Source organism: Mesocricetus auratus, unplaced genomic scaffold (assembly GCF_017639785.1).
Source record: "Mesocricetus auratus isolate SY011 unplaced genomic scaffold, BCM_Maur_2.0 Super-Scaffold_100007, whole genome shotgun sequence".
Lineage (NCBI taxonomy): Eukaryota > Metazoa > Chordata > Mammalia > Rodentia > Cricetidae > Mesocricetus > Mesocricetus auratus.
This window is the reverse complement of record NW_024429191.1, coordinates 92,933,874-92,958,929: the sequence shown is the minus strand read 5'-3', so window position 1 is coordinate 92,958,929 and position 25,056 is coordinate 92,933,874. Positions and strand designations below refer to the sequence as shown.

The 25,056-nt window shown below is 54.0% G+C and overlaps 3 protein-coding genes and 1 long non-coding RNA gene across 7 annotated transcripts in view; 2 read left to right on the top strand and 2 right to left on the bottom strand.

The window, feature by feature from the left end:
• Positions 1-698: 698 nt before the first annotated feature.
• Positions 699-2,959, top strand: LOC101840088 (histone H3.3A). Its single transcript, XM_005069910.4, has 4 exons — positions 699-819; positions 1,203-1,340; positions 1,467-1,620; positions 1,722-2,959. Exons 2-4 carry the CDS (start codon positions 1,213-1,215, stop codon positions 1,848-1,850), a joined length of 411 nt encoding a protein of 136 aa, XP_005069967.1. The 5' UTR covers positions 699-819; positions 1,203-1,212; the 3' UTR covers positions 1,851-2,959.
• Positions 2,960-4,999: 2,040 nt separating this feature from the next.
• LOC121141563 lies at positions 5,000-10,889 on the bottom strand. 2 transcript variants are annotated; one of them, XR_005878520.1, is made up of 4 exons: positions 10,368-10,889; positions 6,358-6,472; positions 5,875-6,001; positions 5,000-5,281 (listed from the first exon to the last, which is right to left on the bottom strand). It is a non-coding gene; the product is annotated as an uncharacterized LOC121141563 (long non-coding RNA). The 2 variants fall into 2 exon arrangements; XR_005878519.1 differs by having other exon boundaries at positions 5,000-6,001.
• A 73-nt stretch (positions 10,890-10,962) lies between these two features.
• Galk1 (galactokinase 1) lies at positions 10,963-15,354 on the top strand. The gene is made up of 8 exons (XM_005069911.4): positions 10,963-11,163; positions 12,520-12,709; positions 13,178-13,297; positions 13,487-13,622; positions 13,762-13,943; positions 14,680-14,830; positions 14,916-15,078; positions 15,160-15,354. Exons 1-8 carry the CDS (start codon positions 10,999-11,001, stop codon positions 15,229-15,231), a joined length of 1,179 nt encoding a protein of 392 aa, XP_005069968.1. The 5' UTR covers positions 10,963-10,998; the 3' UTR covers positions 15,232-15,354.
• A 149-nt stretch (positions 15,355-15,503) lies between these two features.
• The window catches only part of Itgb4 (integrin subunit beta 4), a 31,567-nt gene continuing 22,014 nt past the window's right edge, over positions 15,504-25,056 (bottom strand). Inside the window, exons 28-40 of one of the 3 annotated variants that reach the window (XM_013113460.3) lie at positions 23,870-24,027; positions 23,433-23,613; positions 23,129-23,266; positions 20,791-20,973; positions 20,581-20,712; positions 19,173-19,367; positions 18,498-18,734; positions 17,605-17,754; positions 16,671-16,859; positions 16,432-16,587; positions 16,186-16,350; positions 15,985-16,095; positions 15,504-15,883 (exon numbers count right to left, since the gene is read on the bottom strand). In XM_013113460.3, the coding sequence (XP_012968914.1) occupies positions 15,744-15,883; positions 15,985-16,095; positions 16,186-16,350; positions 16,432-16,587; positions 16,671-16,859; positions 17,605-17,754; positions 18,498-18,734; positions 19,173-19,367; positions 20,581-20,712; positions 20,791-20,973; positions 23,129-23,266; positions 23,433-23,613; positions 23,870-24,027 (2,135 nt within the window). In that variant the 3' untranslated portion in view covers positions 15,504-15,743. Of the gene's footprint in view, positions 15,884-15,984; positions 16,096-16,185; positions 16,351-16,431; positions 16,588-16,670; positions 16,860-17,604; positions 17,755-18,161; positions 18,321-18,497; positions 18,735-19,172; positions 19,368-20,580; positions 20,713-20,790; positions 20,974-23,128; positions 23,267-23,432; positions 23,614-23,869; positions 24,028-25,056 lie in introns of all 3 variants that reach the window. The other 2 variants (XM_021227089.2, XM_013113459.3) reach the window with 2 other exon arrangements.

The window sequence follows — 25,056 nt, the reverse complement described above, 5'->3', positions numbered from 1 at the left end:
TTAAAGGCGTGTGTCACCACCCAACTCTAAAATAATTTTTTGAATTTTAAATCTTTGTATCTGTTACCATTCCCCCACCAAACAATTGCTTTTTCGTTTAAAATAGGTATGCGTGGTACCCCAAAACACTGTACACTGTAATATGATTTACTGAATTACATTTCTCACACTGTACTCAACCATCAAAATCTAGCAAAAAAGTAAATAATTCAGGAAACACATTTTATTCTACATTGGAATAGTTATTATTATATATTTTTGCAAAATCTCTCTTAAGTGTTCTTTTGATGCAAAAAGTCTTGGGCTCCTGCCGGCCCGACTTGCTTTTAATTCTGTGAGACCAGCGCAATTCATTTGCATTGACTTTCTATTGTGGAGCTTTGGAACCAAGAGAAGGATCCAAACATAGCTCCATTTCATCCAATCAGAAGAGCGGCTTGGTGCTAAACTCTGATTCGTCTATTCTCCTTTGCACCCACCCAATCACGAAGCACTTTTAACAGCCAATCAGCGGCCCAAACACCCGCCAATCAGGAAGCGGGCCCGAAGTACGGCCTTTGTGTCGGGAGATGTCAGCGCGTCGGCGAAAGCTCCCGCCAATCGAAAAAGTCGTTGGTGTATGCAAATGAGGGTTCTATGACGCAGTGACGCAGCGTGAAGCGTCTATATAAAAATGGAGGCGTCGGGGGGCTTGGAGCGCAGAGCGGTTTGGTCGTTCGTTGGAGGAAGATCTTCCGTTCCACTCGGCGATCGCGGCTGTTGTTTGAGCGCTCACAGCGGCGCGGCGGTCCCAGCAAGGGCCTCAGACTTCGGCTTTGGGTGAGTGGCGGCGGCGGCGGAGGGCCCGGCGGCTGTCGGGGGGCTGGGGGGCCCGCGGCGCTCGTTGGCAGCCGGCGGCCGTCTCCCGGCGGGGCAGCCCCGGGGAGTTGGCAGTGGCAGGGAAGCTGGCGCCCCGCCACGTCCGTCCCGTCTGCTTCCCGGCGGTGACTCACCGGCCCCGGCGCGGTGTTTCCCGGCCGCCCGTGGAGCGGGAAGTGGCTCCTCCCCCGCGCTCCCCCTCCCGGGGGAGGCCGCGGCTCGGCGCAGCCTGAGTCATTAGGGGAGGGGGAGGAGGCGGCGGCCGCCATCTGCTGCCGCGAGGAGGGGCGCCGGGCGGGCGGGCGGCGACAGCCGGGCTTGAGCGCTCGCTGTCTGTCTCGCAGTTGAAAGAAAATGGCCCGAACCAAGCAGACCGCTAGGAAGTCCACGGGTGGGAAGGCCCCCCGCAAACAGCTGGCAACCAAGGCGGCCAGGAAAAGCGCGCCCTCTACCGGCGGGGTGAAGAAACCTCACCGCTACAGGTAGGCAGAGAGCCGGGGGGAACAATGGCTTGGCCGCCCGCCCGAGCCGGGGCGAGCGCCGCCGCCGCCGCCGCTCCTCTCGCCCGTGTGCCCTCCGACGCCCTCCTTTTTCTCTGATGGCTGCAGGCCCGGGACCGTGGCTCTTAGGGAGATCCGTCGTTACCAGAAATCGACTGAGCTGCTTATCCGGAAGCTGCCTTTCCAGAGGTTGGTGAGGGAGATCGCCCAGGATTTCAAAACCGACTTGAGGTTTCAGAGTGCGGCCATTGGTGCCCTTCAGGTAATAAAGGAAAGAGAGACAGACAAAGGCTTGGTGGCCCTGGGGGCGGCGGCTTGCTTTCTGCAGTAAGGCAGTTAATACTGTGGCTCTTGCCTTAACAGGAGGCCAGTGAAGCGTACCTGGTGGGGTTGTTTGAAGATACCAATCTGTGTGCCATCCACGCCAAGAGAGTCACCATCATGCCCAAAGACATCCAGTTGGCTCGCCGGATACGGGGGGAGAGAGCTTAAGTCAAGGCGGTTTTTATGGCATTTTGTAGTAAATTCTGTAAAATACTTTGGTTTAATTTGTGACTTTTTTTGTAAGAAATTGTTTATAATATGTTGCATTTGTACTTAAGTCATTCCATCTTTCACTCAGGATGAATGGGAAGAGTGACAGTTCAGACCTCGGTGGTGTGAGCACTGTGACTCAGGAGTGACAAGTTGCTAATGTGCAGAAGGGATGGGTGATACTACTTGCTTCTCATGATGCATGTTTCTGTATGTTAATGACTTGTTGGGTAGCTATTAAGGTACTAGAATTGATAAATGTACAGGGTCCTTTTGCAATAAAACTGGTTATGACTTGATCCAAGTGTTTAACCATACATCACTGTGATAGAATGTGGGCTTTTTCAAAGGTTGAAGATACAAGTTTTAACCACAGTGTAACAGTTTCCTAAAAAAAGAAAAACAAGAAAGTAAACCTGGCAGCTATAGAATACACTATGTGCATTTATAATAGCTATTTTATATATTGTAGTGTTCAACATTTTTAAATTAAATGTTTTACATTCACAAGTGGTGGGGAGTCTTGTCATTAAGGTGTGTGTAATTTAGTCCAGTTGGTATTTCCTGACTAGACTGCATCTGTTTAACAACGTAGAAAAAACGCTAAGCGTGTTAACCCTTGCATAAGTCCTCATTCTACCACATGTTAACTAACCCTCTAGCTGATGACGCATACACTAACGGGGATTTTATTTATAAGGGCTCTAGAGTAAAATAAGTTATTCACACCAGCATCACCTGTTACTGATCTAGTTAGTGCAGCTTTTCATTGTGCTGTTTGGTCTTATACCTAGACTGAGTTCAGTTTGTTTCTTTTTTAATATTCAAGGGGGGGAAAACTATACAAGGTTTGTTTTTTCCTTGTGGAGTCTAAACATGGGGGTAAGAATACAGCTTCAGCTACTGGACCTCTGCCAATGAAGATGGGTTAGATTACACCTGGTTACTGTCCTGGCAAAATCCCTTTTATAGAGATGGCCTTCAAGTGGTTTTTAAAAGTATCCTATTGAAGTTTTTAGGTCAATTATGTATGTTGACTAAATTTACAAATAAACTTGTTTATTCAACGAAGTGTCAAACCTAAATTGAGTACACAAAGCTTTTAATACATCAATTCAGGATTTTCTGTTTCTGAGACAGGGTTTCCCTGTAGCTTTGGAGGCTTCCCTGAAACTTGCTCAGTGATCTAGGTTGACCTCGAACCCAGATCCACCTGCCTCTGCCAAATGCTGGGTTAAAGGTATTGGCTACCACCACCTGGTTTATATTTTTAATTTCAGTTTTTTTGCTTGGTGGATAAAGGAAATTCTAGAAATCCTGTAAACAGGCTCTCGTGTTTTTATGGAGTATTTGCCTGGCCTGCAGGAAGTCATGGGTCTGACAAAATCCATGATCTTAACTGTACTTAAGGTGTGCACTTAATGACAAAACAGATTCTTGTAGTGTTAACATGTTAGGCCTCTTGAGGATTTGTTTTGAGGGTGTTTGTGGGTCATCGCAGCAGGCCTTAAAGTTAGTAACACTGGTAGGTGTGGAATTCCATCACCTCCTTCCCCAAAGACAGGCTTTCTCTAGTTTTAGCTGCCCTGGTCTTCACTCCAGTGAAGTCTTGAGTTCAGAAATGGCCTACCTGTGCTAAGATTAAAGTTATGGGCCACAATTGCCCAAGTTTTTTTTTTTTTGGTTTTTCAAGACAGGGTTTCTCTGGCTCCTGTCGACGTCTCGAACTCAAAGAGATCCACCTGCCACTGCCTCTCGAGTGCTGGGATTAAAGGTGTGCACCACCAACGTCCCGCTTTTTTTTTTTTTTTGTTATAATTTGACTAATTTTACCACCGATTACTCCATTGTTCATTGGTTGGGTTTTGGGAACAGTTCTGCTATCCTGGAAATAGGCCATCCTGGCCTCCAGATCTGCCTGCCTCTGCCTCCCAAATGCTGCTGGAATCAAAAGCATTCCCCACCATGCCCGGCCCTCACACTCATTCTTGGTGAGCCCCTTTCCAGCTACTAGTGTCCTACTCACTCTCATGTCTTCTGGAGACTCGTTGATAAGCCACCTTTGTAGCTAGGGAGCAATACTGGTGAGCATTAGTCTGAGAATGTTAGCAAGGCATGGACCTGAGTAGTCAGCAAAGCATTGAAATTGCAGTAGCTAAAGAAACTGGTGCAAGCAGGGTAGGGGTGGCGCATGCCTTTAATCCCAGCACTTGGGAGGCAGAGGAGGATCTCTTGAGTTTAAGGCCTGCCTGGTCTACAAAGTTCCAGGACATCGTCCAAAACTACAGAGAAACCCTGTCTCAGGGAAAAAAAAATTGTTGCCTCATTGTAGCCCAGGCTGGTGGGGAAAAGAATCCTATCCTGCCTGAGCCTCCAAAGTGCTAGGATTACAAGGTGTGGGCTGCCCCAATTGGGCCATAAGTCAGTTTGGATAGTCAAGGTAGAGTATCTTAATGGACATGGTATGAGGAAGGGCAGTACTGTGGTCCAGTACAATGAGAGCAGTTCACATTGTGTTTCTGAATGAGTCACATTTAGTGTTGGACTGGGCTGGGAAAGAAGCCCAAGACAGCCATGAGGAGCGGCTCACCCAGTTTGCTACCTAGAGTAGCCAAGTATGTGGCTTGCAGCATGATGTTGGCTGCTGGGAAGCCTGGAGGGTTCTGTTTAAATTGTGCAACTTGGGCTTACACAGGCCTGAGCACACATCATTTTTGGTTCTAGACAGCTTCCTGCATCCTTGGGCTGGGATCGAATGAAAGTGGGAGTTAAGACGTTTCACAGTGTCCAGGGAAGCCTTTGTGTATGTAAGTGCGTGTGCTGGGGTTTGAACTTCTGGCCTTGTGTGCATGATAGATAAGCACACTATCACTGAGTTACATGCCCAGCTGTGAGGGCTTGCAGATGAGAGTGACCGGTTACAGTGTGCAGTTTGCCCAGGACAATAGCAGTTTACTCCTGTGCCTCGTTAGTCACCCACACTTGGCAAATCATAGTGAAGGCATGCAGGGACAGATGAACAGAAAATACGCTGACTTCAAAAATTCCTTTTTTTTTTTTTGTTTTTTTGTTTTTTGGGTTTTCGAGAGACAGGGTTTCTCTGTGGCTCTCTCTATAGACCAGGCTGGTCTCCAACTCAGAGATCTGCCTGCCTCTGCCTCCCCAGTGCTGGGATTAAGGGTGGGCATCACCACCGCCCGGTGGCTGAGGCTGTTCTGATGGTCACTCTGGACCGGACGGTTGGCCCCTTACTCCTTTCAGCAGGTCCAGGGAATGAGGAAGCTGCAGCCCAGGTGAGGGTTGCTTGACCGCTTTGATGAAGAGTCTGTCAGAAGACGGTGCTGTCCCTTCTGGCAAGGTCCTGCTGGCTGGCCCACTGACTCCAGAAACTGCAAACACGAACACCACTCTGTGCACAGCCACAACTTCGTGTGACGTGTCCCAGCTTGTCCCACACTCATCCAAGCACTGTGCCACCTAACAGCAGTGGCCCGTCGTAACAGTTCATACACACTCCAGAGAGCGCTTCCTCGGCCCGGCCTGAGGACCTCTGCTCACCTCTGTTCCCCACAGAGAAGGCTGGGAGGCCATGCAGATGCCCATTGCTGGGGAAGCAGGGGGAGATGGCCTTGGAGAAGCTGAGCGATTGGAGGGTGGCAGAGAGAATAGGCTTGGGCTCATGACTCCAAAGCCCCCTTCTCTTTTGTCTTTCTCTGTAAAATGAAATTTCTGTCCAATAGGCTTTCAAGGACTTAATGAAACAGCCTGTGCAAACTTGGACATGGTAAGTGCAGGGGACAACTGTGAAAATATTTCATCAGAGAAGTCCAGTGCAACGACCAGTTAGAACACAGACTAGCTCTACCCTGTAGGTGCTGTCTTGCTGACTATCAGGCCTTCAGTGTGTGCCAACTTGAATCTGAATCACCCGTGCTGTCGGAGCGTTTATTACACCTGTCACATAAGAGCAAAGAGAGCTTACCAGGAACAAGGGAACAAGACTCTCCCAGAATGGGTAGGACGGTGAGCTCTGGACAGAGCAAACTTTATCGGAGACATGCATTTGGGAGATAAGAACCCAGGTCCTGTCTGGGGAGGCCAGGCTGAGCCTGCAAGGAAGAAGGCAGAGCTAGCCTAAACATACAGCACTTGGTGATGAAACAAGATCAGTCTATCAAGGAAGACCCAAGGGGTTGGAGAGATAGCCCCATTTCCAGCACCCACACCAGGCTATTACAACGATCTGTAATCCCAGCCCCGGGGGGTCCCACACCTCTGGCCCCTGCACTCCCACGCACATACCCAGAAGTGGCTACCCACCCCATATGTGATTTAAAAATGAAAAATCTTTTAAAACGAAAAGCTCACGAGATGAGTGTTTAGCTCTGCCTTGGGAGGCATCTTTGGAGTACTTATGAGTAGTTGTGTTGCTGACAGCGTCTTGGCTAACAGGGCAGAGACTGACCTTGTGGAATGCCGTGTCCACATGGAGGGGCTATCCTTCTTCAGTACTGTGACATCTGGCAAGGAGATGGGAGGGGAGCCAAAGGTCAAAGCAGACTTCCTTCTGAACAGAGTTCCTGTAACAGGACAGTTTTTTGTTTTTTGTTTTTTTTAAAGATTTATTTATTATGAATACAACATCCTGCCTCCATGTATGTCTGCACATACCAGAAGAGGGCGCCAGATCTCATTACAGATGGTTGTGAGCCACCATGTGGTTGCTGGGAATTGAACTCAGGACCTCTGGAAGAGCAGTCAGTGCCCTTAACCTCTGAGCCATCTCTCCAGCCCAACAGGACAGTTTTTTGTTTTTTGTTTTTGCTTTTTTGTTTTGTTTTGTTTTTTTGTTTTTTTTGGTTTTTAGAGACAGGGTTTCTCTGTGGCTTTGGAGGCTGTCCTGGAACTCGCTTGGTAGACCAGGCTGGTCTCGAACTCACAGAGATCCGCCTGCCTCTGCCTCCCGAGTGCTGGGATTAAAGACGTGCGCCACCAACGCCTGGCGTAACAGGACAGTTTTAAAAAGGGAGCAGGGTCCCTCTATGGAGACTTGCTTAGCCTGGAAACTCACTATGTAGCCCAGGCTGGCTGTCAACTGCCTGGTATTACTGGGGTTAAAGGTGTGCCAGAGCCTTGGGTTTTGTTTTACTTTTGTTTCTCTGTAGCTCTGGCAGTCCTGGAACATGCTCTCTGTAGGTACACTAGGCTGGCCTGGAACTCAGAGACCTGCCTACCTCTGCATTCTTCAACTCGCCAGAGTCTTGTCACTTACCACAGAGTTCAGTGATCTTCCTGCCTCAGCATCCTGTGGGCCAGGATTCCAAGTTTGTATCACCCATGCCCAGTGCTAGTGATCAGAGTTTCAACACAGAGAAGCATGGCAGTAAAAGCCTGGCTGTGGGGTCAGAAAGGCTGGTGACTCCCTTTCCCTCTCTCACAAGCTCTGCTCAAGCCAGCACCTTCAAGTTTCCGTTCTGTTGCTGAGACAAACACCATAATGACAAGCAACTCATGGGAGACTTTATTTTGGCTTACAATTAATTCCAAAGAGAGAGAATCCATAATTGCAGGGGAGGCATGCAGCCAGGGCAGGAAGCTAAGACATCACATATTTACATGCAAAAGCAAAGTGAAGCCTGGTAGTGATGGTGCACGCCTTTAATCCCAGCACTTGAGAGGCAGAGGCAGGTGGATCTCTGAGTTCGAGGTCAGCCTGGTTTACAGAGCAAGTTTCAGGACAGCCAGGGCTGTTGCACAAAGAAACTGTCTGGGAAAACTGAACCAAAACAACAACAAAAACAAAGCAAAACAAATAAAACAGGCATGACGTTGAATTCCAGCACTAGGGAGACAGAGGCAGGTAGATGTCTGTGAGTTCAAGGCTAGTTTGTCTACATAGTGAATTTCAGGGTTGCCAGGATGACATAGATCTTACCTTGAACTGGCCTTGATGTCACAAAGATCTGCCTGCCTCTACCTCCTGAGTGCTGGAATTCAAGCTGTCTGACATCATACATGACTTAAAAATTTTTTTTGAGACAGGGTCTCACTATTGTAACCCCGTTTAAAAAATCTCAGAGAAACCCTGTCTTGAAAAACGAAAAAAAAAAACCCAAAAACTCAAGGACAGCCTGGTTTGCACATTATAATCTCTCTCAAAAAACAAACAAAAAACCCCACACCTCAATGTAAGCATAGCATTTATCTCAGTTAGAGGGGGTCAGATTTAAGGTTGTCTGCCTCCCAACCAAGTGGTAGGAGTTTTTTATCTTTCTGGCCAGTTGCACGAAGGAGAGTTCGATAATGCCTGTTGGATTAATGAAAGCTTGATAGGGAGAGCAAACATTTATTCTGTGCTTCTAAGTGTCAGGTGCGTGTGAGCACTGTAGACACTAAGGCCCAAAGAGCAAACACCAGCCCCGTTGCAGGAATGAGCACATGGGGTTCAGAGCGGTTGACTGTACTTACCCAAGCTCACCTGAACAGGCGTGTGGACTGTTAGATCTCTGAGCTCGTCAGAGAATGTGCAGGGAGAGGGGCTGCCACACAGCTCCGGCACAGCAGGGCGGTGCCTGCTAGGCACACATGGCTCCTGACTGACTGTCATTTCAGCCCCTCCAAAGGCCACTTGGGATTGTTGTGTTTTTGGTTATGCAAAAAAAAAAAATGCTATTTGAAGTGTACTCAAAAAGTACACTTGTCAGCCGGGTGTTGGTGGCGCACGCGTTTAATCCCAGCACTCGGGAGGTAGAGGCAGGTGGATCTCTGTGAGTTCGAGGCCAGCCTGGTCTACAGAGCCGATTCCAGGACAGCCTCCAAAAAAACAATACAGAGAAACCCTGTCTCGAAAAACAAAAAAAAAAAAAAAAAAAAAAAGTACACTTGTCGACAGGTGTTGGTGGCTCGTCTTTAATCCCAGCTCTTGGGAAGCAGAGGCAGGCGAATCTCTGTGAGTTTGAGGTCAGCCTGGTCTACAAAGCAAGTTCCAGGACAGCCAGTACTGTTACACAGAGAAACTCGGTCTCGAAAACAATTCCCCCCAAAAAAACCCCACTTGTCAAAAGAAATTAGCAGTTGATTTTTTTGTTTCATTTTGTTTCTTGAGACAGGATTTCTCTGTCTTAGCACCAGATCTCATTATAGATGGTTGTGAGTCACCATGTGGTTGCTGGGACTTGAACTCAGGACCTCTGGAAGAGCAGCCAGTGCTCTGAACCTCTGAGCCATCGCTCCAGCCCCAGCAGTTGATTGTGTGTGTGTCTGTGTCTGTGTTATTGTGTTTTGAGACAGGGTCTTTCGGAGTATAAGTTAGCCTGGAATTCACTATGTAAGGTGACCTTGAACTCCAGCATGCCTCTGGCTTCTGGCTTCTGGAGGGAGATGAAAGACAAGTACCGCCACACCTGGCTAGAATTTTCTATCCTCGTGCCTCGGTCTCAGGAGCTAGGATTACAGGCATTTATTTATTACTTAGTGGCAGACCCCACCACCATACACACTTGATACAGGGTCTGGCTATGCAGCCGTGTGTAGACCAAACTGGTCTTGAATTTGCCACAATCCTGCTTCTGCCTCCTGAGTGCTGGAATTACAAGCCATTACATCATGCTTTCTCAATTTACATATCTTTTGATAACACAACCTATTTACTTGTTAGTTTTGTAGACAGGGTCTTGCTATGTAGCCCATGCTGATTTCAAACCGGAACTCCTTTGCCTGAGTCTATTAAGATTATACGTGTACCACCCACCATGCCTGGCTTGGAAATTTTTTTTTCTTGGTTTTTCGAGACAGGGTTTCTCTGTGGCTTTGGAGGGGAAAATATTTTTATTGAAAAAAAATTGTGTGTCTGTTTGAATGTGGGTTTCTACCTCTGATCCACATTCCCCTCCTTCCAGGCCACAAAGCCTTAGCCCTGCCTGCTCTTCTAGATTCTCTTTTGGTGTTGGGGATTGAACCCAGGGTCTTGAGCCTGGTAAGTAGAGGCTTCATCAATGACCTACTCGCCAAGTTCCTAAGCTGAGTTTTTTTTTTGTTTGTTTGTTTGTTTGTTTTGGTTTTTTGAGACAGGGTTTCTTGTGGCTTTCGAGGCTGTCCTGGAACTTGCTTTTGTAGACCAGGCTGGCTTCATACACACAGAGATCCACCTGCCTCTGCCTCCCAAGTGCTGGGATTAAAGGCGTGGGCCACCCCCGCCCGGCTCTAAACTGCATTTTGAATGCAATTGTGCAATCTGCGGACAGACTTCCTTGCTGACTCCAAGCTGCATCCGGGGCCACAGTTCTCCACCCTGCTCCTCCCTCTGTAACCCCAGACAGGCTACTCTCCCCGTTTTCCAGTCCTCCCTTCCATTGCAAGATTTCACACAAGGTGAGCAGGTGTAGGCAGGCATCCAGGCAAAAATGTGGGCCAGAATAGAGGTTCTAGGCAGATGCTCTGAGGGAGGAAGACCTTGTTAGGAACCAACAAAACAACCTCATTTTGCAGTAGCCGTTGGTTCTCTGAGGAGGGCCTGGGCTTGCTTCTGACCACTGGCATTCTCCTTCAGTTCTCCGTCGCTAGGGGCCAGAAAAAAAAAGCCTGGAAAAGGCGCCTTCTCTGGTCACTTTCAAGCTTGACTGTCCTTGTGTATCCTTAGACTGTATACCACGTCACCCTGTTAGAGACGCATGGTCAGGGGCTGATGGCTTCGCATAACTATTCGCTCTCATGACCTCAGAGGCGCTCAGGTGTTCTGCTGACAGCTCCATTGCCTCACTGTGTTGGGGGGATGATGGCCTTGGGCAGCGCATTAAGAGTCTCCAGGTTCAGGGATGGACAGCTAAGATCTCCATTCGTGTTAACTGCCACTCAGGTGGGAGCCCCCAAAGTCCTGAGAAGACACCCCCGGGATACAGAATTTCACCCGGGTCTCTCCCCCTCTGGCTGTCAGCTGCCTGAGCCTGCGGGCGCTGGAGAACTGAGCTTCAACGGTGCTCTGCAGGTGGGATGGGCGGGGCCGTCGTGGCGGGGCGGGGCGTCGCGTGGCACAGGAATGTGAGTCCGCGCCACGTGGCTCCGCCCCCAGCATCCCGCGGGGCGGTGCACCCTGCTGCAGACGAGCGTCATGGCTGCTTGGAGACCGCCCCAGGTTGAGGAGCTCCTGGCCGAGGCCCGGCGGGCCTTCCTGGAGGAGTTCGGAGCTGAGCCGGAGCTGGCAGTGTCTGCGCCGGGCCGCGTCAACCTCATCGGGGAGCACACGGACTACAACCAGGGCCTGGTGCTGCCCATGGTGAGGGGCCGCATCGGGGAGCCTTGGGTGCAGTGGCCCAGCCTGCGGTAGGGAAAGGGCTAGCTTAGGAGGAGCGGGAGGGCGAGTACTCTCTGAGGGGGAAGGCGGAGTGACGGGGGTCCAGCACACGTGAGCGACCCCGGGACGTGCAGTCGTCCACGTGTGAAGACAGGAAGCCGAAGCTGGGAGGGGTGTGTTTGTCTTCTCTCTGGAGCCCGCCTTCTGGGGACTGTTAATCATCGCCCTCAAATTGGAAGTATGTATCTCTTAAAAATGTGAGGACCAAGGTAGCCATATAGGAGATTATTAGGCATGGTGGCGCATGCCTAATAATCCCAGTATCCAGGAAGCCCAGGCAAGAGAATGGCGAGTTCAAGGCCAGCCTGGGCTTCAGCGTGAGATCCTATCCCCAAAACAAGAAAAAAAAGGAGGTTGTTTAGTTCCCTGACCTTGGTTGGGCCTGCAGCACAGACAGACCTAGACCTATGCAAGGGTAGACCTTTGTAAATTCAGCCCTCCTTGCCCGGCCCTTTGAATTTACAGAGGAAACAGTAGACCCACAGAGCACCAGTGACGTGCTCAAAGTCACACAGCTGGCTCTTGGTACGTGACCTGTGTGATTCTTTCCAAGGGTTCAGCCTGGGTCTCTGTCTGCTCCCCTGTGTAGCTCCTGAATGGGGTTAGAGCCCTGTGTAGCTCCTGAATGAGGGGTCAGAGCCCTGTGGAGGCTGGCCCCAGATGGGAAGCCTGGAGCCTCTCTGACCCTGTTTTTGTCTAAGATTGCTATCTGTCCCTTTTGGCCCTCAGCTGGGGGCAGTGCCCCGGGCAGAGTCCAGATTTGCACTCTGGCTGCAGCTGGCCCCACCCTGAAGACCCAGGAGGCTGGACTCTAAGCTCCCATGACCAGCTCTATACTGAAGATCATTCCCTTCAAACTGAGCCTGTTCCCCCAAGGCCAGACAACAGAACCATGAGCTTGAATCTGGCAGCTCTGGTCACCCTGGGGAGACCCAGGCAAATTCTGGAACCCCAAAGACCAGTTTCCTACCTGCAGTGAGGCGTTGCACCCATCCACAAACCCCTCCCCTCAGTGTACTCATGGTTTGTGGGCTGAGAGTGATGCACACCCTTATTAGTCCCAGCACTCGGGAGGCAGAGGCAGGCAGATCTGCGTAGGTTCGAGGCCAGCCTGGTCTACAGAGTGAGTTCCAGCAAAGCCAGGGCTACACAGAGAAACCCTGTCTAGAAAAACAGACAAACGCAAACAAAATCCAAAACTAAATGTTGTGGTTATTCCTGTGGCCCTGGATGACCTTATTCTGTCAGCCGATATAGATGACACACCCTCTCCCTCAGGCTCTGGAGCTTGTGACCGTGCTGGTCGGCAGCCCCCGGACAGATGGGCTTGTGTCTCTTCTCACCACCTCCAAGAACGCAGATGAGCCCCAGCGACTGCAATTCCCACTGCCCACAGCCCTACGGTCCTTGGAGCCTGGAACCCCACAATGGGCCAATTATGTCAAGGGAGTGATTCAACATTATCCAGGTATGAGGCCCAGGCTGCTACTGGGAATGCCATTTCCCCACTGTGAAATCCATTCATCCAGGGTGGCGGTATCCCATTGTACAGATGAGGACTCTGAGGTTCTGGAAGCTCTGGAACCCCAGGTCGGGAAGACAAGTAGGAAGATTACCCTGGCAGACTCAGAGGGTAGCCGAGGAAGGGTGGGTGGGCTTCTTGAGGTTGGCAGGTTGGTGAGACATGTGCCCTGCCTCTGCCCACAGTCCCTGTGTCCCATCTTTTTTTTTTTTTTTTTTTTTTTTTTTTGGTTTTTTCGAGACAGGGTTTCTCTGTGGCTTTGGAGCCTGTCCTGGAACTAGCTCTTGTAGACCAGGCTGGTCTCGAACTCACAAAGATCCGCCTGTCTCTGCCTCCCGAGTGCTGGGATTAAAGGCGTGCGCCACCAACGCCCGGCCCTGCCTCCCATCTTACTAGACCCTTCTTTCCCTGCAGCTGCTCCCCTCCCTGGCTTCAGTGCAGTGGTGGTCAGCTCCGTGCCGCTGGGGGGTGGCCTTTCCAGCTCAGCTTCTCTGGAAGTGGCCACCTACACCTTCCTCCAGCAGCTCTGCCCAGGTATGACTTAGCTCCGCCTTCCTTCTCAGAGGCCTCTGTGCTGAGAGCCTCCTCCCTGACTGGGCTTAGGGATTTAGGGATGGAGGGTGCGGAGTCCCTTTGATTGTCATTAGAGCCCCGCTGCTCCACTGTGGCGACCCCCTATGCCCTCCCTGGACCCCAGCTTCCCCACCTCACCCTGTGCCGCAGACTCGGGAGCCATAGCTGCCCGGGCCCAGGTGTGTCAACGGGCTGAGCACAGCTTCGCAGGGGTGCCCTGTGGCATCATGGACCAGCTCATCGCACTGCTGGGGCAGAAAGGCCATGCGCTTCTGATTGACTGCAGGTCAGGGGCTCCCCTCGTATCCCCCCCGCCCCCCCTGCCTTGTAACCAGGAGCTCCCGAGTGGAGTGTGCCCAGTGTTTTGTCTGAGAAGCAGAACCTTGGCTATGATATCTCCCTCATTCCAATTTTATCGACCCCAGGTCCCTGGAAACAAGCCTGGTGCCCCTGTCAGACCCCAAGCTGGCTGTGCTCATCACTAACTCCAATGTCCGCCACTCCCTGGGCTCCAGCGAGTATCCGATTCGGCGGCGCCAGTGTGAGGAAGTGGCGCAGGCTCTGGGCAAGGAGAGCCTTCGGGAGGTGCGGATGGAGGAGCTTGAGGGTGAGTGCCAGCTTGCCACGTTCTGCCCTAGGAATGGCCAGGCTTCCTGCTGGGATGTCCATATGGCCTGCTGGCCGTTCCCTCTCCTCCCAGGTCCATTCATTCATCATGTTCTGCTCGAGAAATATATCCCTCCAAACCCTGCAAGCCTAGGGTTTCAGCTTCACCAGGGCTACGTGGAAAAAAAAAGAATTGGCATTGATGGGAATAGAACCCAGGGTCTTGAAGGTGCCAAGCAAGTGCTCTGCCGAAGAGCCGCGTCCCTGCCCTGCTTGAAATCGTAAGCTGGCCCTTTCAGGCCAAGCATAGTGGTGCACACCTTTACTCCCAGCAGTCAGGAGCTGGAGGCAGCTGGATCTCTGAGTTCGAGGCCAGCCTGGTCTACATAGTGAGTTCTAGGACAGCCAGGGCTATGCAGAGAAAGATCTCAAGGCCTGCACTTTGTCCCATTCATCTTGAAAGCCCTAAAAGTTACAGGCTCCCAGAATTGAGCGCTCTATACTGGCTCCCTGCGGGGAGCCCAGCATGCCATTTCCTGTAGTTTTCTGTGGATCTCAAGTGATGGATAGATGCAGTTGTCCCATTTTACAGCGAGAGAGAGAGCTCTGAGATGAGGAGGGCCTTTAGAACCAGGCCTGGGATAATGAAGCCCATTTCCGAGGGTGGTTCGGTAAGCAGCTGTCCTGCTCCGCACCTGAGCTACCAGTCAGGGCTGCTAAACCCTGTTCCTCCTCAGCGGGCAGGGAGCTGATGAGCAAGGAAGGCTTCCGACGGGCCCGGCACGTGGTAGGTGAGATCCGGAGAACAGCCCAGGCAGCTGCTGCTCTGAGCCGTGGAGACTATAGGGCCTTTGGGCGTCTCATGGTGGAGAGTCATTGCTCACTCAGGTGAGGCCTTCTGGACGCCCTGTGCTTTAGGGGCACAGGTGGGTCCCGGGTCTATTTCCCTCTCGTTCCTATACCCTTTTTACAGGGATGACTTTGAGGTGAGTTGCCCCGAGCTGGACCAGTTGGTTGAGGCTGCACTCTCGGTGCCTGGAGTTTATGGCAGTCGCATGACAGGTGGTGGCTTTGGTGGCTGCACAGTAACGTTGCTGGAGGCCTCTGCTGCTCCCCTCGCCATGCATCACATACAGGTGGGTGGCCACCGGGGCTGGGGGAGGCAGGAGAGGCGGGTACCCGGGTCGCCTGTTTCTCAGCCCCAATTCCCCACCTAGGAGCAGTACAGCGGCACGGCCACCTTCTACCTCTCTCAAGCTGCCGATGGAGCCCAGGTGCTGAGCCTGTGAGGCGCTCCTGCGACCGATGGACACACAGCTGTAGGGCGGAGGCAGCGGGTGGAGGCTGCAGCTCCGCCCCTGGCACCCTCATCCTACAGCTGGGTGCTTAATAAACTTGTGCCTCCCTCGGTGGACGGTGGCAGCCTCTGGAGCCGCCTGCCTCTGGAGGAGGTGGGTGCGCGCGCTCTGGGTGGGGGAGGTCAAAGGATGGGCCTTGCGAGGAATCATTGTTCTACCGCAGGCCGACACCTCTCTGGCCTATAAAGAACGAGCAGGGCAGCTAAGCAGTAGCAAAATCTTTTATTAAGTGCAGAACAAAGGCTGGGTCTTTGTGCTGCCTCCAGTTCTTTGGTTACGTGTGGGTTTGGACCCAGGGCAGGGTGCAGTCAGGCCTTGTGGCACCTCTACCTGCGTCATGCTACCTCTGCTCTCCGGCTAGAGGTTGGCATGCGGCAGGCAGGCGGATGGAACAGCACAGGAAGAAGGGGCTAGGGAGAGAAGGCAGGAGGGACCCGGGGGTGTCAGGTTTGGAAGAACTGTTGGTCCACATGGGTGCTGAGAGAGCCGCTGGCAGTCAGTGTCCGGCTCACAAATTCTTGGGTCACGTGCCGGGTGAGGGAGCCCCCTGCTTCGAGGCGCTGGGACCCCATGGTTAGTCCATCTGCAAGGGAAGGAATCAGAAGGGCCGTGTGTAGGTCCCTGCCCCTCTCTGCCCTGGCTCTGCTCCCAGGAGTCGGGGGTCGCCCGTCCTTGGTGACTCACCTATGAGGAAGGGCTCAGTGGTCGTGCTGTGAGTGGTGGTTATGCTGCTGTACTCTCCTTGCAGAGGGTTCTGGAAAAGCCCAGAGTGGCTGCCCAGCTGCGGGAAAGGGCCTAGAACAGGCAGATCACCGTCAGTCGGGAAGGTACTATGCAAAGGCCAGGCCAGAGAAGGACTGGGGTGAGGCTGAGGAGACACCCCACCTCCATCCTGGGACTCGATGGTGATGATGCCCTCGCGCTCCGGCCCGAAGCCCTCAGTTGTCCTGGCCTGCACCTTGAACTTGTAAGGGACATTCTCACTGAGGCCAGGCACTGTCAGCCGGCTCTCAGGGTTGTCTCCATCCACCCGGAATGTGGTGGCCGAGCCTACGGAGGGAAGATGCCTTCAGCTTCCGTGGTGCTTTCCCACCCCCTCCACAGCTACCCTACTTCCGGGGCAGGTGGCACCTCCTCCTTGGGCCATCTCACAGGTCACCAGGTAGCCAAGGATATCTCCGTTGGGCCTCCTCGGCCGCTCCCAGCTCAGCTGCAGGGAGTCTGGGCTCAGGGCCGTGAACACCAGCGGGCCCGGGGCACTGGGGGTGCTCAGAGTGAAGGTGGAGCCTGGAGGCAGTAGAGGGGGCGTGTCAGTGGGTGAGTGGGAGGTGGGGGGTGACCTGGGTGACGGCAGAGGGCAGGCAGCTCACCTGGCAGGGGGCAGAGAGGGCTCTGCGGGTGCACCTGTGATTCAATGGTGATGACACCTTCTCGCTCACGGCCCCAGCCCTCCTGGCTCTGGGCCCGCACGCGGAACACATAGGAGTGGTTGGGCAGGAGGTCTTCCACCACCACTGAGGTTTGGCCGGGGTTAGGGATGTTGAGCCGATGCAGCTCGCCTAGGAGGCGGAGCGAAGGCAGGAGGCTGAGCATCTTTCCTCCTGCCCCTTCCCGATCTCTCCTGCCCCTTCCCCGATCTCTCCCGTCCCTTAGGCTGCCGTCAGCATCTGACCGCTTAACCGGGTCTGCCTGGGGTTTGGGTACAGAGTACTGCGGTGGGTAAAACGAGGGCTAGGGATGTGGTAGCTCAGTGGGAGAGCTCGTACTTAACGTGTAAGAAGTTCTGGGTGTGAGCCCTGCGCTAAAAGAAAGCATCCGAGCTGAGTGGAGCCTGCTGTCCCACTGGGGTTCTGGTGAAACCCTGTGCTGTGGCGAAGGGCCTGGCATTGCCTGGAGTGTGTGCTGAGTGGAGCCTGCTGTCCCACTGGGGTTGTGGTGAAACCCTGTGCTGTGGCGAAGGGCTTGGCATTGCCTGGAGTGTGTGCCAGGGAGTATTCCGTTTCCCAGTTCTCACCGAGGGGATTCAAGTTAGCAGAGGCCCTGGGTCTGTGAAGCCTCATGAAGCGAAGCCTAGTGTAGGAAATGGATAGTGGAGGCCCAGAGAGGTGGACGGAAGCCTCAGGGTTATGGGGGAAGGACACACACACATGCACACACACACACACACACACACACACACACACTCAGCACTAGAGAATGGCTGGGTGGGGCATTTGGGCTCAGTAGACTTGGGTGGGTTCCTGCCCAGCTAAGATGGGGCATGCCCGGGAGGGAGCACTACAGCCGATAGTGACCACGCCTCACCGCCGTTTAGTAGTTGGTACTCCACGCTGTAGCCCAATAGGGCTCGCTCACACTGCGGCTCCTGCCAGCTCACTTTCAAAGACGTAGGCCCCAGGGCGGAGAACACCAGTCGAGTGGGTGTGTCGGGCACACCCACGGCCCCACGGGAGTCTGGATGTTGAAGGCCACAGTCAGTCCAAGACAGGGTTTAGTGTGGGAGGAGTCACAGTCCACCCCTGGCTCACACGGTTTGCCTCTCCAGCCCGGACACTACCCTGTCCAGGCTGCCCAACGCTTCCCATATGGGCTCAGAGTCCTCTTGAGTTTGCCAGAAACCCCAGCCCACTCAGCCGGCCCTGCTCCTTGCCCAGTTCTTGCTCTGTGCCCCAGGAGAGCAGCAGATGCTGTGTTAGGCTTCAGCACTGGTGAGGGTAGGGCAGTGGTTAGCTCCTGTGGGCGGACAGGGGCTCTGAATTGCAGCAACGCTGAGGCCATGCATGGATGCGGGCTGTGATGGTGGCTGGGTGGTGGATGGAGCATGGCAGTCACAGATGACGTGGTGACCACCCCTGTACTACCTGTACCCCTGGAGGGTGCTGCTGACTGCCCAGCCAGGATTATAGAGTCTGGTGAACCCCTGGATGCGGGGGTACCCTTCATCTGAGCCCGGCTCCAGGACCCAAGGGTCCAAGACAGCGGAAGCCTGCTCCTCCTATCTTCCCAGATAGGAGGGAGGCCTAGGGCAGGACAAAACAAAAGTGAGAAGGGCTGTGTGTGTGTGTGTGTGTGTGTGCGCGAGCGTGCATGCGTGTGCGTATGTGTGTTGGTATGCAGTGTGGGCAGCAGGCCAACACCTGTCCAGGAGTTGGACTGTAGGAAGCTCAGTGGGTGAGGGCGGCAGGGGGCTCACTCACCCTGGGAGGAAACCGAAGTGAGGGTAGAGTAGTCCCTCGGAAGCGTGCCTGAGCGAGAGTGCTCCGTGCGGGTCAGAGAGTGGTAGTCCCGAGTGAGGGTGGAGGATGTGCTCAGCACTCGGTGGGTCAGGTGTGGGCTCAGGTGTGTGCCGTAGGCCGCGTTCGCTGCGGTCAACCTGTGCAGGGAGTTGGCACTGCCTGGGTAGGCAAAGTCCATCCGGCCGTTGACCAGGTGCTCTGCATGGAGAGAGAGGTCAGTCAGTGGGGCCTACAGCAAGTGACGGGCCATATGGGGTGGGCTGTGGCCCTGGGGATGCAGAGGGCAGCCTTATTTCTCAAACTACCAGGACCCAGAGGCAAACCGGCCTACATGTCTTCCAAGCCTGTCTTCTTACGCCATACTGGCCTCCACCGAGCACAGTTAGCCTCAGCCAGAAGCTCACTCCTCTGCAGTGACTGGCCCAAGGCTTGCCTTCCCGTTCCCGTCGGTCCCTGCATTATCCTCCCCTGGGGAGAGCCCAAGCGCTTCCCCGAGGCGCCCTCGGGAACCCGAGGCTTGTCTGCACGCAGTTGGACAGGCGGGGCTCTATAGTGGGCGGCTTGATCAAAACTGGGGACCTAAAGCCACTCAAGTTTAGCCCAGGACCCGAGCAGGCGTGCCGGGGAGGCGGTCACCTCCCGGGGGCCGGGGCGTTGCCCCACGGATCCGGCCGCTGCCCTCCCCGTCCGCGCCCCCCGCAACGCCGCCGTCTTCGTCGGAGCGCCCGCTGCTGGCGGACAGACGCGGGATGAGCTCCGGGGGCAGCCGCCACGTGACGCGCCGCAGGTCCAGCTCCTCCCCGACCAGGGGCTCGAACTTCCAGCCGCAGCCTTGGGAACAACGAAGGGCCGCGTTGGCACCGCCGGGACGCGGGGCGGCGCCGGGGAGGGTCAGGAGGAGGAGGCCTGCGGCACTTAGGCGGAGTCCAGGGTTGTGGGTGTCCCTTTTGGGCGACAAAAAAAATAGCCCCTCGCCCTGCTCCAGCCTTTTCAGAAAAACGGTGTCGTTTTGGCCTCCGCTCAGGCGGAAAGACTCCCGTCTTGAGAAAGCCGTGTGTGCTGCCTCCCTGGTTACTTAACCGCTCTGAACCTGTTTCCGCTCTGTACAAGGGGAAGTAATCTCACCCCCTGCGAGTCTTCCCGGAATAGCAGTAGGAGCCCTAGTAGTACTTAAGCAGGGTTTTTTTTTTTTTTTTTTTTTTTTTTTTTTGGTTTTTCGAGACGGGGTTTCTCTGTGGCTTTGGAGGCTGTCCTGGAACTCGCTTGGTAGTCCAGGCTGGTCTCGAACTCACAGAGATCCGCCTGCCTCTGCCTCCCGAGTGCTGGGATTAAAGGCGTGCGCCACCAACGCCCGGCCTTAAGCAGGGTTTTTAGAGCAGCGGTTTAGATCCGAGCACCGGGAAGACAGCTGTAGACTCGAAGGTAGCCGGCTCTTCAGGTAGCAACCTCAAGGTCAGCCAGGTTGTTAATCTAGCAAGACCCTGTCTCAAATCCTTCCCAAGCCCAGGAGGCTGGGGTGGGGAAGCGATTTAGCATGCCAAGCTCCACCCAGCGGTGGCAACTAGTGCCCATCTTGGCCTGAGGCTGGGAAAGGGGCTTCTTCCTGGTGGCTTTGTGTGACTGGATCTCATTTCACAGACTAGAAAGGGAATTAGTTCTGAGATGGGTAAGTGATCCATTCATCTACAGTTCCACCTCGGAGCCAGAGCGAACCCTGCAGCGGGGATCCCCGCTGAGAACTCTCACGGCAGGCCAGCCTCTGAGAGGTGGCTGTGTGTGGGGGGTGGGGGGGTCCCCAACTCCCTAGCCCAGCAGTATGTACAAGCGCCAACCTGGGAATATCACATTCTCTCACACACAGTCACACGTGTCAACAAGCAGCCCGCAGCGGTCTGTCCCTCTGTGCACTCCGGTTATCTGTCTAAGGCTGACAGGAGATTTCTTGTTCTCCATGTCTAGAAGTCACTGGCTTGGATCACTCTGGACACCGGGGACAGCACCCCCGTCGTCCCCCCTCCCCCCTTCCTTGGTGGATCCCACTCACCAGTGTCATCAGAAACACTGGGCCTCTGGCTGCTGGCTGGGGAGCGCAGAACGTCATCGCTGTACATGAGGAAGCTCTCGTAGTCTTCTCCACCCTGGGCGTCCACAATGGGAATGTCTGGGATGATGGGGACTGCAGGGCACAAAGAAGTAAGCCACAACCCCAGCCAGGGCCTCTTGTCCCCCAGGTCCACCCTCGCCTGTCACTCACTGGACATGGGCCGCTTGGGCTGTGTGGCCAGGTTGATGATGGCCTCTCTCTCGGGTCCCCATCCAGCCCCATTGCGCGCCTTCACTGTGTATCGGTATGGCTGGGATTCTCGCAGGTTCTCAATGAGCAGCATCCGGTTCTTGGGGTTGTCCACCAGCACCTTCTTCATGGGTCCAATGGGCCCTGGGGGCAGGGACAGTGCTTCAGAGGGACGCCCTAGGTCCAGCCTAGTGGCAGCTCCATCACTGCCCCCGGAGCGGCTGAACTCTTGCCACCTGCAGAGCCCTTAAAACCTGGTGTGACTGGCATAAGGGAACAGCAAAAAGCATCACCAGCTCTTTCAGAAGGACTCCCCACTGAGTGGCAGAGCCAGCACTAGATGCAAGGTGACCGTGCCACCGCCTCTGTCTACAGTTTGGTGAAGGCACAGGCATGTGAGACACCACCACCCAAGGTTTGCCAGCAGGCGAGCGTGTTCCCAGAGTCAGATCTGCTCCCTGTGCTCATGGCTGAGAGTCCAGCTTCCAACGCCACGCGGAGAAGACTCAAGACTGGCACTGTCGCATCTGTCATTGCAGAAGCCAGGCAACCTTCCAGGTAGGCTTTGAGAGAGCCCCAGGTGTTCTCAGAGAGCTCTAACTGAGCTCCAGGCACAGGCCAGTACAGCAGCATGGGGCCCGCTGGGTTGGAGGATTCCAGAAACCAGAGAAAGCGCAAAAGAAGGAAATGCCCCAGTTCCCCCGAGATATTTTAGAAAGTGATAATTGCAAGGTCTGGTGTGCACCCTCAGCGGACAACTGCTCAGGAGGTGGCGTGTTCGGGGACTGGAAAAGTGAGTGGATCAGTGGATTAGCGCACTCCTAACGCAAGCCTGATGACAACAGTTTGCTCTCTGGGACCCACATGGTGGAAGGAGAGACTGCAAGTTGTCCTCTGACCTCTGCATGTGTGTACGGCGTGCAGATGCCTGGGCTCTTACTCTTACACTATACATACATACATACATACATACATACATACATACATACAGTTTTTGAGACAGGGTTTCTCTCTGTGAAGCCTTGGCTGTCCTGGAACTAGCTGGCCTCGAACTCACAGAGATCCTCCTGCCTCTGCCCCCCCCCCAGTGCTGGGATTAAAGGCGTGCGCCACCACCACCCTGCAGTACAGCACATTTTAACATACCCGAGGCCTCAAACAGGCTGGACTCCTGGGAAAACATCACTAGGCTATAAGGTCAGAGCCTAGAGGACCCCGCCCCCACCCCCAGCTGGGGCCTGAGAATGAGCTACTGCTGAAAGCCCAGGCCAAGGTATGTAGAGTCACCCAGCAGGTTGGTGCCTGGCTGGTCTGTTTGGCCAGGAGTGACAAGGCAGCCTACTCTCCCTCAGAAGCACCATGCCAAGAAAGTCCCAATGTCCTCTGGTGGTATGTGGTAGTCAGTCCTCCCTCACTGGGGCCAGCCAGCTAAGGAGAACACATTTGTGATCTTCCTCAGGGAGAGTGAGGTACTCTCAGAGTCTCACATTGGTGGCAGGCATTGCCCAGCATTGTCCCCTTCCCAGGCCTGGCTGTCGGGTGATGTATATTGAATGAGATTTGGGGTGGTGGTAAGGGGAATACCGGGGACTGAACCTAGATCCTTCCATATGTTGAGGCCAGCATTCCACCGCTGAGCTACAGTCTCCAGTCCTTGAATGAACTATCCTTTTTTTTTCTTTCAAGATAGGGTTTCTCTGAGGCTGTCCTCTGCCTCCCGAGTGCTGGGATTAAAGGCGTGTGTGCGCCACCGCCACTACCATCAGCCCCATGATGGGTTTTAACTTGTGATCCCTCTGCCTCTAACCTCCTAAGTGCTGGGACCATAGGTGTGTGCACCACTACATCCGGTCTGTTTTGTGCTGGGGATTGAAGCCGGGGCCTCTTGGCAAGCACTCCACCAACTGAGCTACATTCTCAGACCCGGCTTTGTTTTGTTTTGAGAAGGGGCCACGCTACGCTACCCAGGCTGCTCTCCAGCTCTTGGGCTCAAGTGTCAATCCTGCTAAATTTGGCAACTACTCTGGCCCTAAGTAAAACTTGCAAAAATGAGTCACCTTGGTTCCCCACAGGGGAAGGTAACCCTTGGGCCAGTGACCCTAGTGAATACGCATAATGTCAGTACCCTTGGAATGCAAGCCAGCATAAACCTGACCAAAACAAAATCGTACAGTGCCTCGGGCTTGCTGCTCGTCTGGGACAAAGGGAACTAGAGTGCCCAGGAACTATCCAGACCTCGCCCCTCCCTCCGGCTCTGTGCCCCTTCTTCTCTAGGAAGCCAGGGAAACCAGGTCCTTACGGTTGTCCTCGTTGACCAGTCCGTAGCAGACCTCGTAGGCTGTGATCTCGCCATTGGTCTCAGCTGGCTCAGCCCAGCTCAGCTGGGTCACCGTAGAAGAGACGACATTGAAAGCCAGTCGCCCTGGCTCGCTGGGTACTGGGAGGGAGCAGGAAGAGCCCTGTTAGTGGGCCAGTGGCAGAGCCGAGCTCCAGGAGGGAGGGAGGGAGGGGAGGGAGGGAGGGGGAAGACTGGGGGGGGGGAGGCAGGGTACATCGACAGCAGCTTATCTGTCTGGGTGGACAGAGGCATCACTAAAGCTCACCTTCCTGATGGGTGCGGCAGGACACCAGGGAGCTATAGGGCCCCTCACCCTGTGCCCCGTAGGCGCACACCTTCATTTCATAGTCGCAATAGGGATACAGGTTGGTGAGTTCCACGGAGGGCACCTTGCTGTCCAGCAGGTGGGCCTCAGACTCGGAGTCGCCCTGGATCCAGTACTTCACCTGTGGGCGCGGGAAGTGTCAAGCGCTGGGATCCCCTTTGTATACGAGACACTGGAGCCTCCCAGTAAGGCTAGGGGCAGAGCAGGGGGTCTCCCAGGCAGGGGGGGAAACCCCATTCCAGCAAGGGGAGAAGGCCCGAAGCTGAAGGACACAGAGGGGGAACCCACTGGTACCAGCTGTGCCCTCCCCCGCCATTGGGGGCAATCCACTCACCAGTGGACAGAGTGACCTCCCCAGTGCCCCTCGCCAAGCTTACCCTGTACCCCATTGGCTTGCCAGGAGGGGGCAGCCAGTTGAAATGGATCTTCCTGGACCCGGCAGCCTTGGCATTGGGGTTCTGTGGAGCACCCAGGTCCCCGCGGGCTGGTGGTGGTGATGAAAGGTCGCGATTTGTGAAGCTCTTGTCCATCTCATCTAGTCAAAGGGGTGAGGAGGGAGAGCGGCTGGCTCAGCAGAGTTTACCAACAGGGGGCGCCAGAGACTTGGTTAAACATCCCAGGGTAGTAGTGACAGTGGAGGACTGGGGAGGGGGAAGGGGAGGAGGAGGGGGGGAGGAATTTGTCTGCCTTTTTTTTTCTTGGCAGACCAGGGAATGTTCCATAGAGAAATCTGCTCCCCTTCCATCATACCCATCGCTCCTGAGTGCTTCCCAGTGGTTACTAAAAAGATTGAACAAACTTTCTCTCTCCCAGGGATGCATGCATAAGGCTGGGGCAGTGGGGTCTAGTGGCCACAAGACCTCAGCTTGTGGTTGTCATGAGGGTGGCCAGCTCGGCACAGGGTGCATAGGTAAGTCTGAATTCCAGACGGCGGGAGAGATGGGTCAGCAGTTAAGACCATATACTGCTCTTGGAGTTTGGTTCCCAGCGCTCAACAGGTGGCTCACAGCCGCCTTAACCCTAGCTCCAGTGGCTCGAAACCCTCTCTGAACTCAGTGGGTGTCAGCACTCAGGTGCATGCACAGGCACACAAATATGTGCATAATTTAAAATAGTGAATCTATATTTTAAAAAAGAATAAGTATGGGGCTGGAAGGAAAGCACTTTCTGTCAGAACTTGAGGCCTGAGTCCTACACAGGAAGTACACACACACACCCCCCGCACACATGCACACACACACGTGCACGCACGCACTCACACACATGTGCACACATACACTCACACAGATACGTGCACACACACAATGCACACATACAGACACTTACACACACGTTAAAGGAGAAGATTAAATATGTCTCAATTAAAAAACAAAACAGCTGGACATGGTGGCATTTCTGTAGTCCACTTGGAGGCAGAGACAGGTGGATTTCTAGGCGCTCAAGGCTAGTCTGGTCTACATAGTGAGCTCCAGATCAGCCAAGGTCACATAGTGAGACGCTGTCTTGAACAAAACAGAACAAGAATATACATGTTCCAAATATTGCAGGGCGACACTTGTGTTTG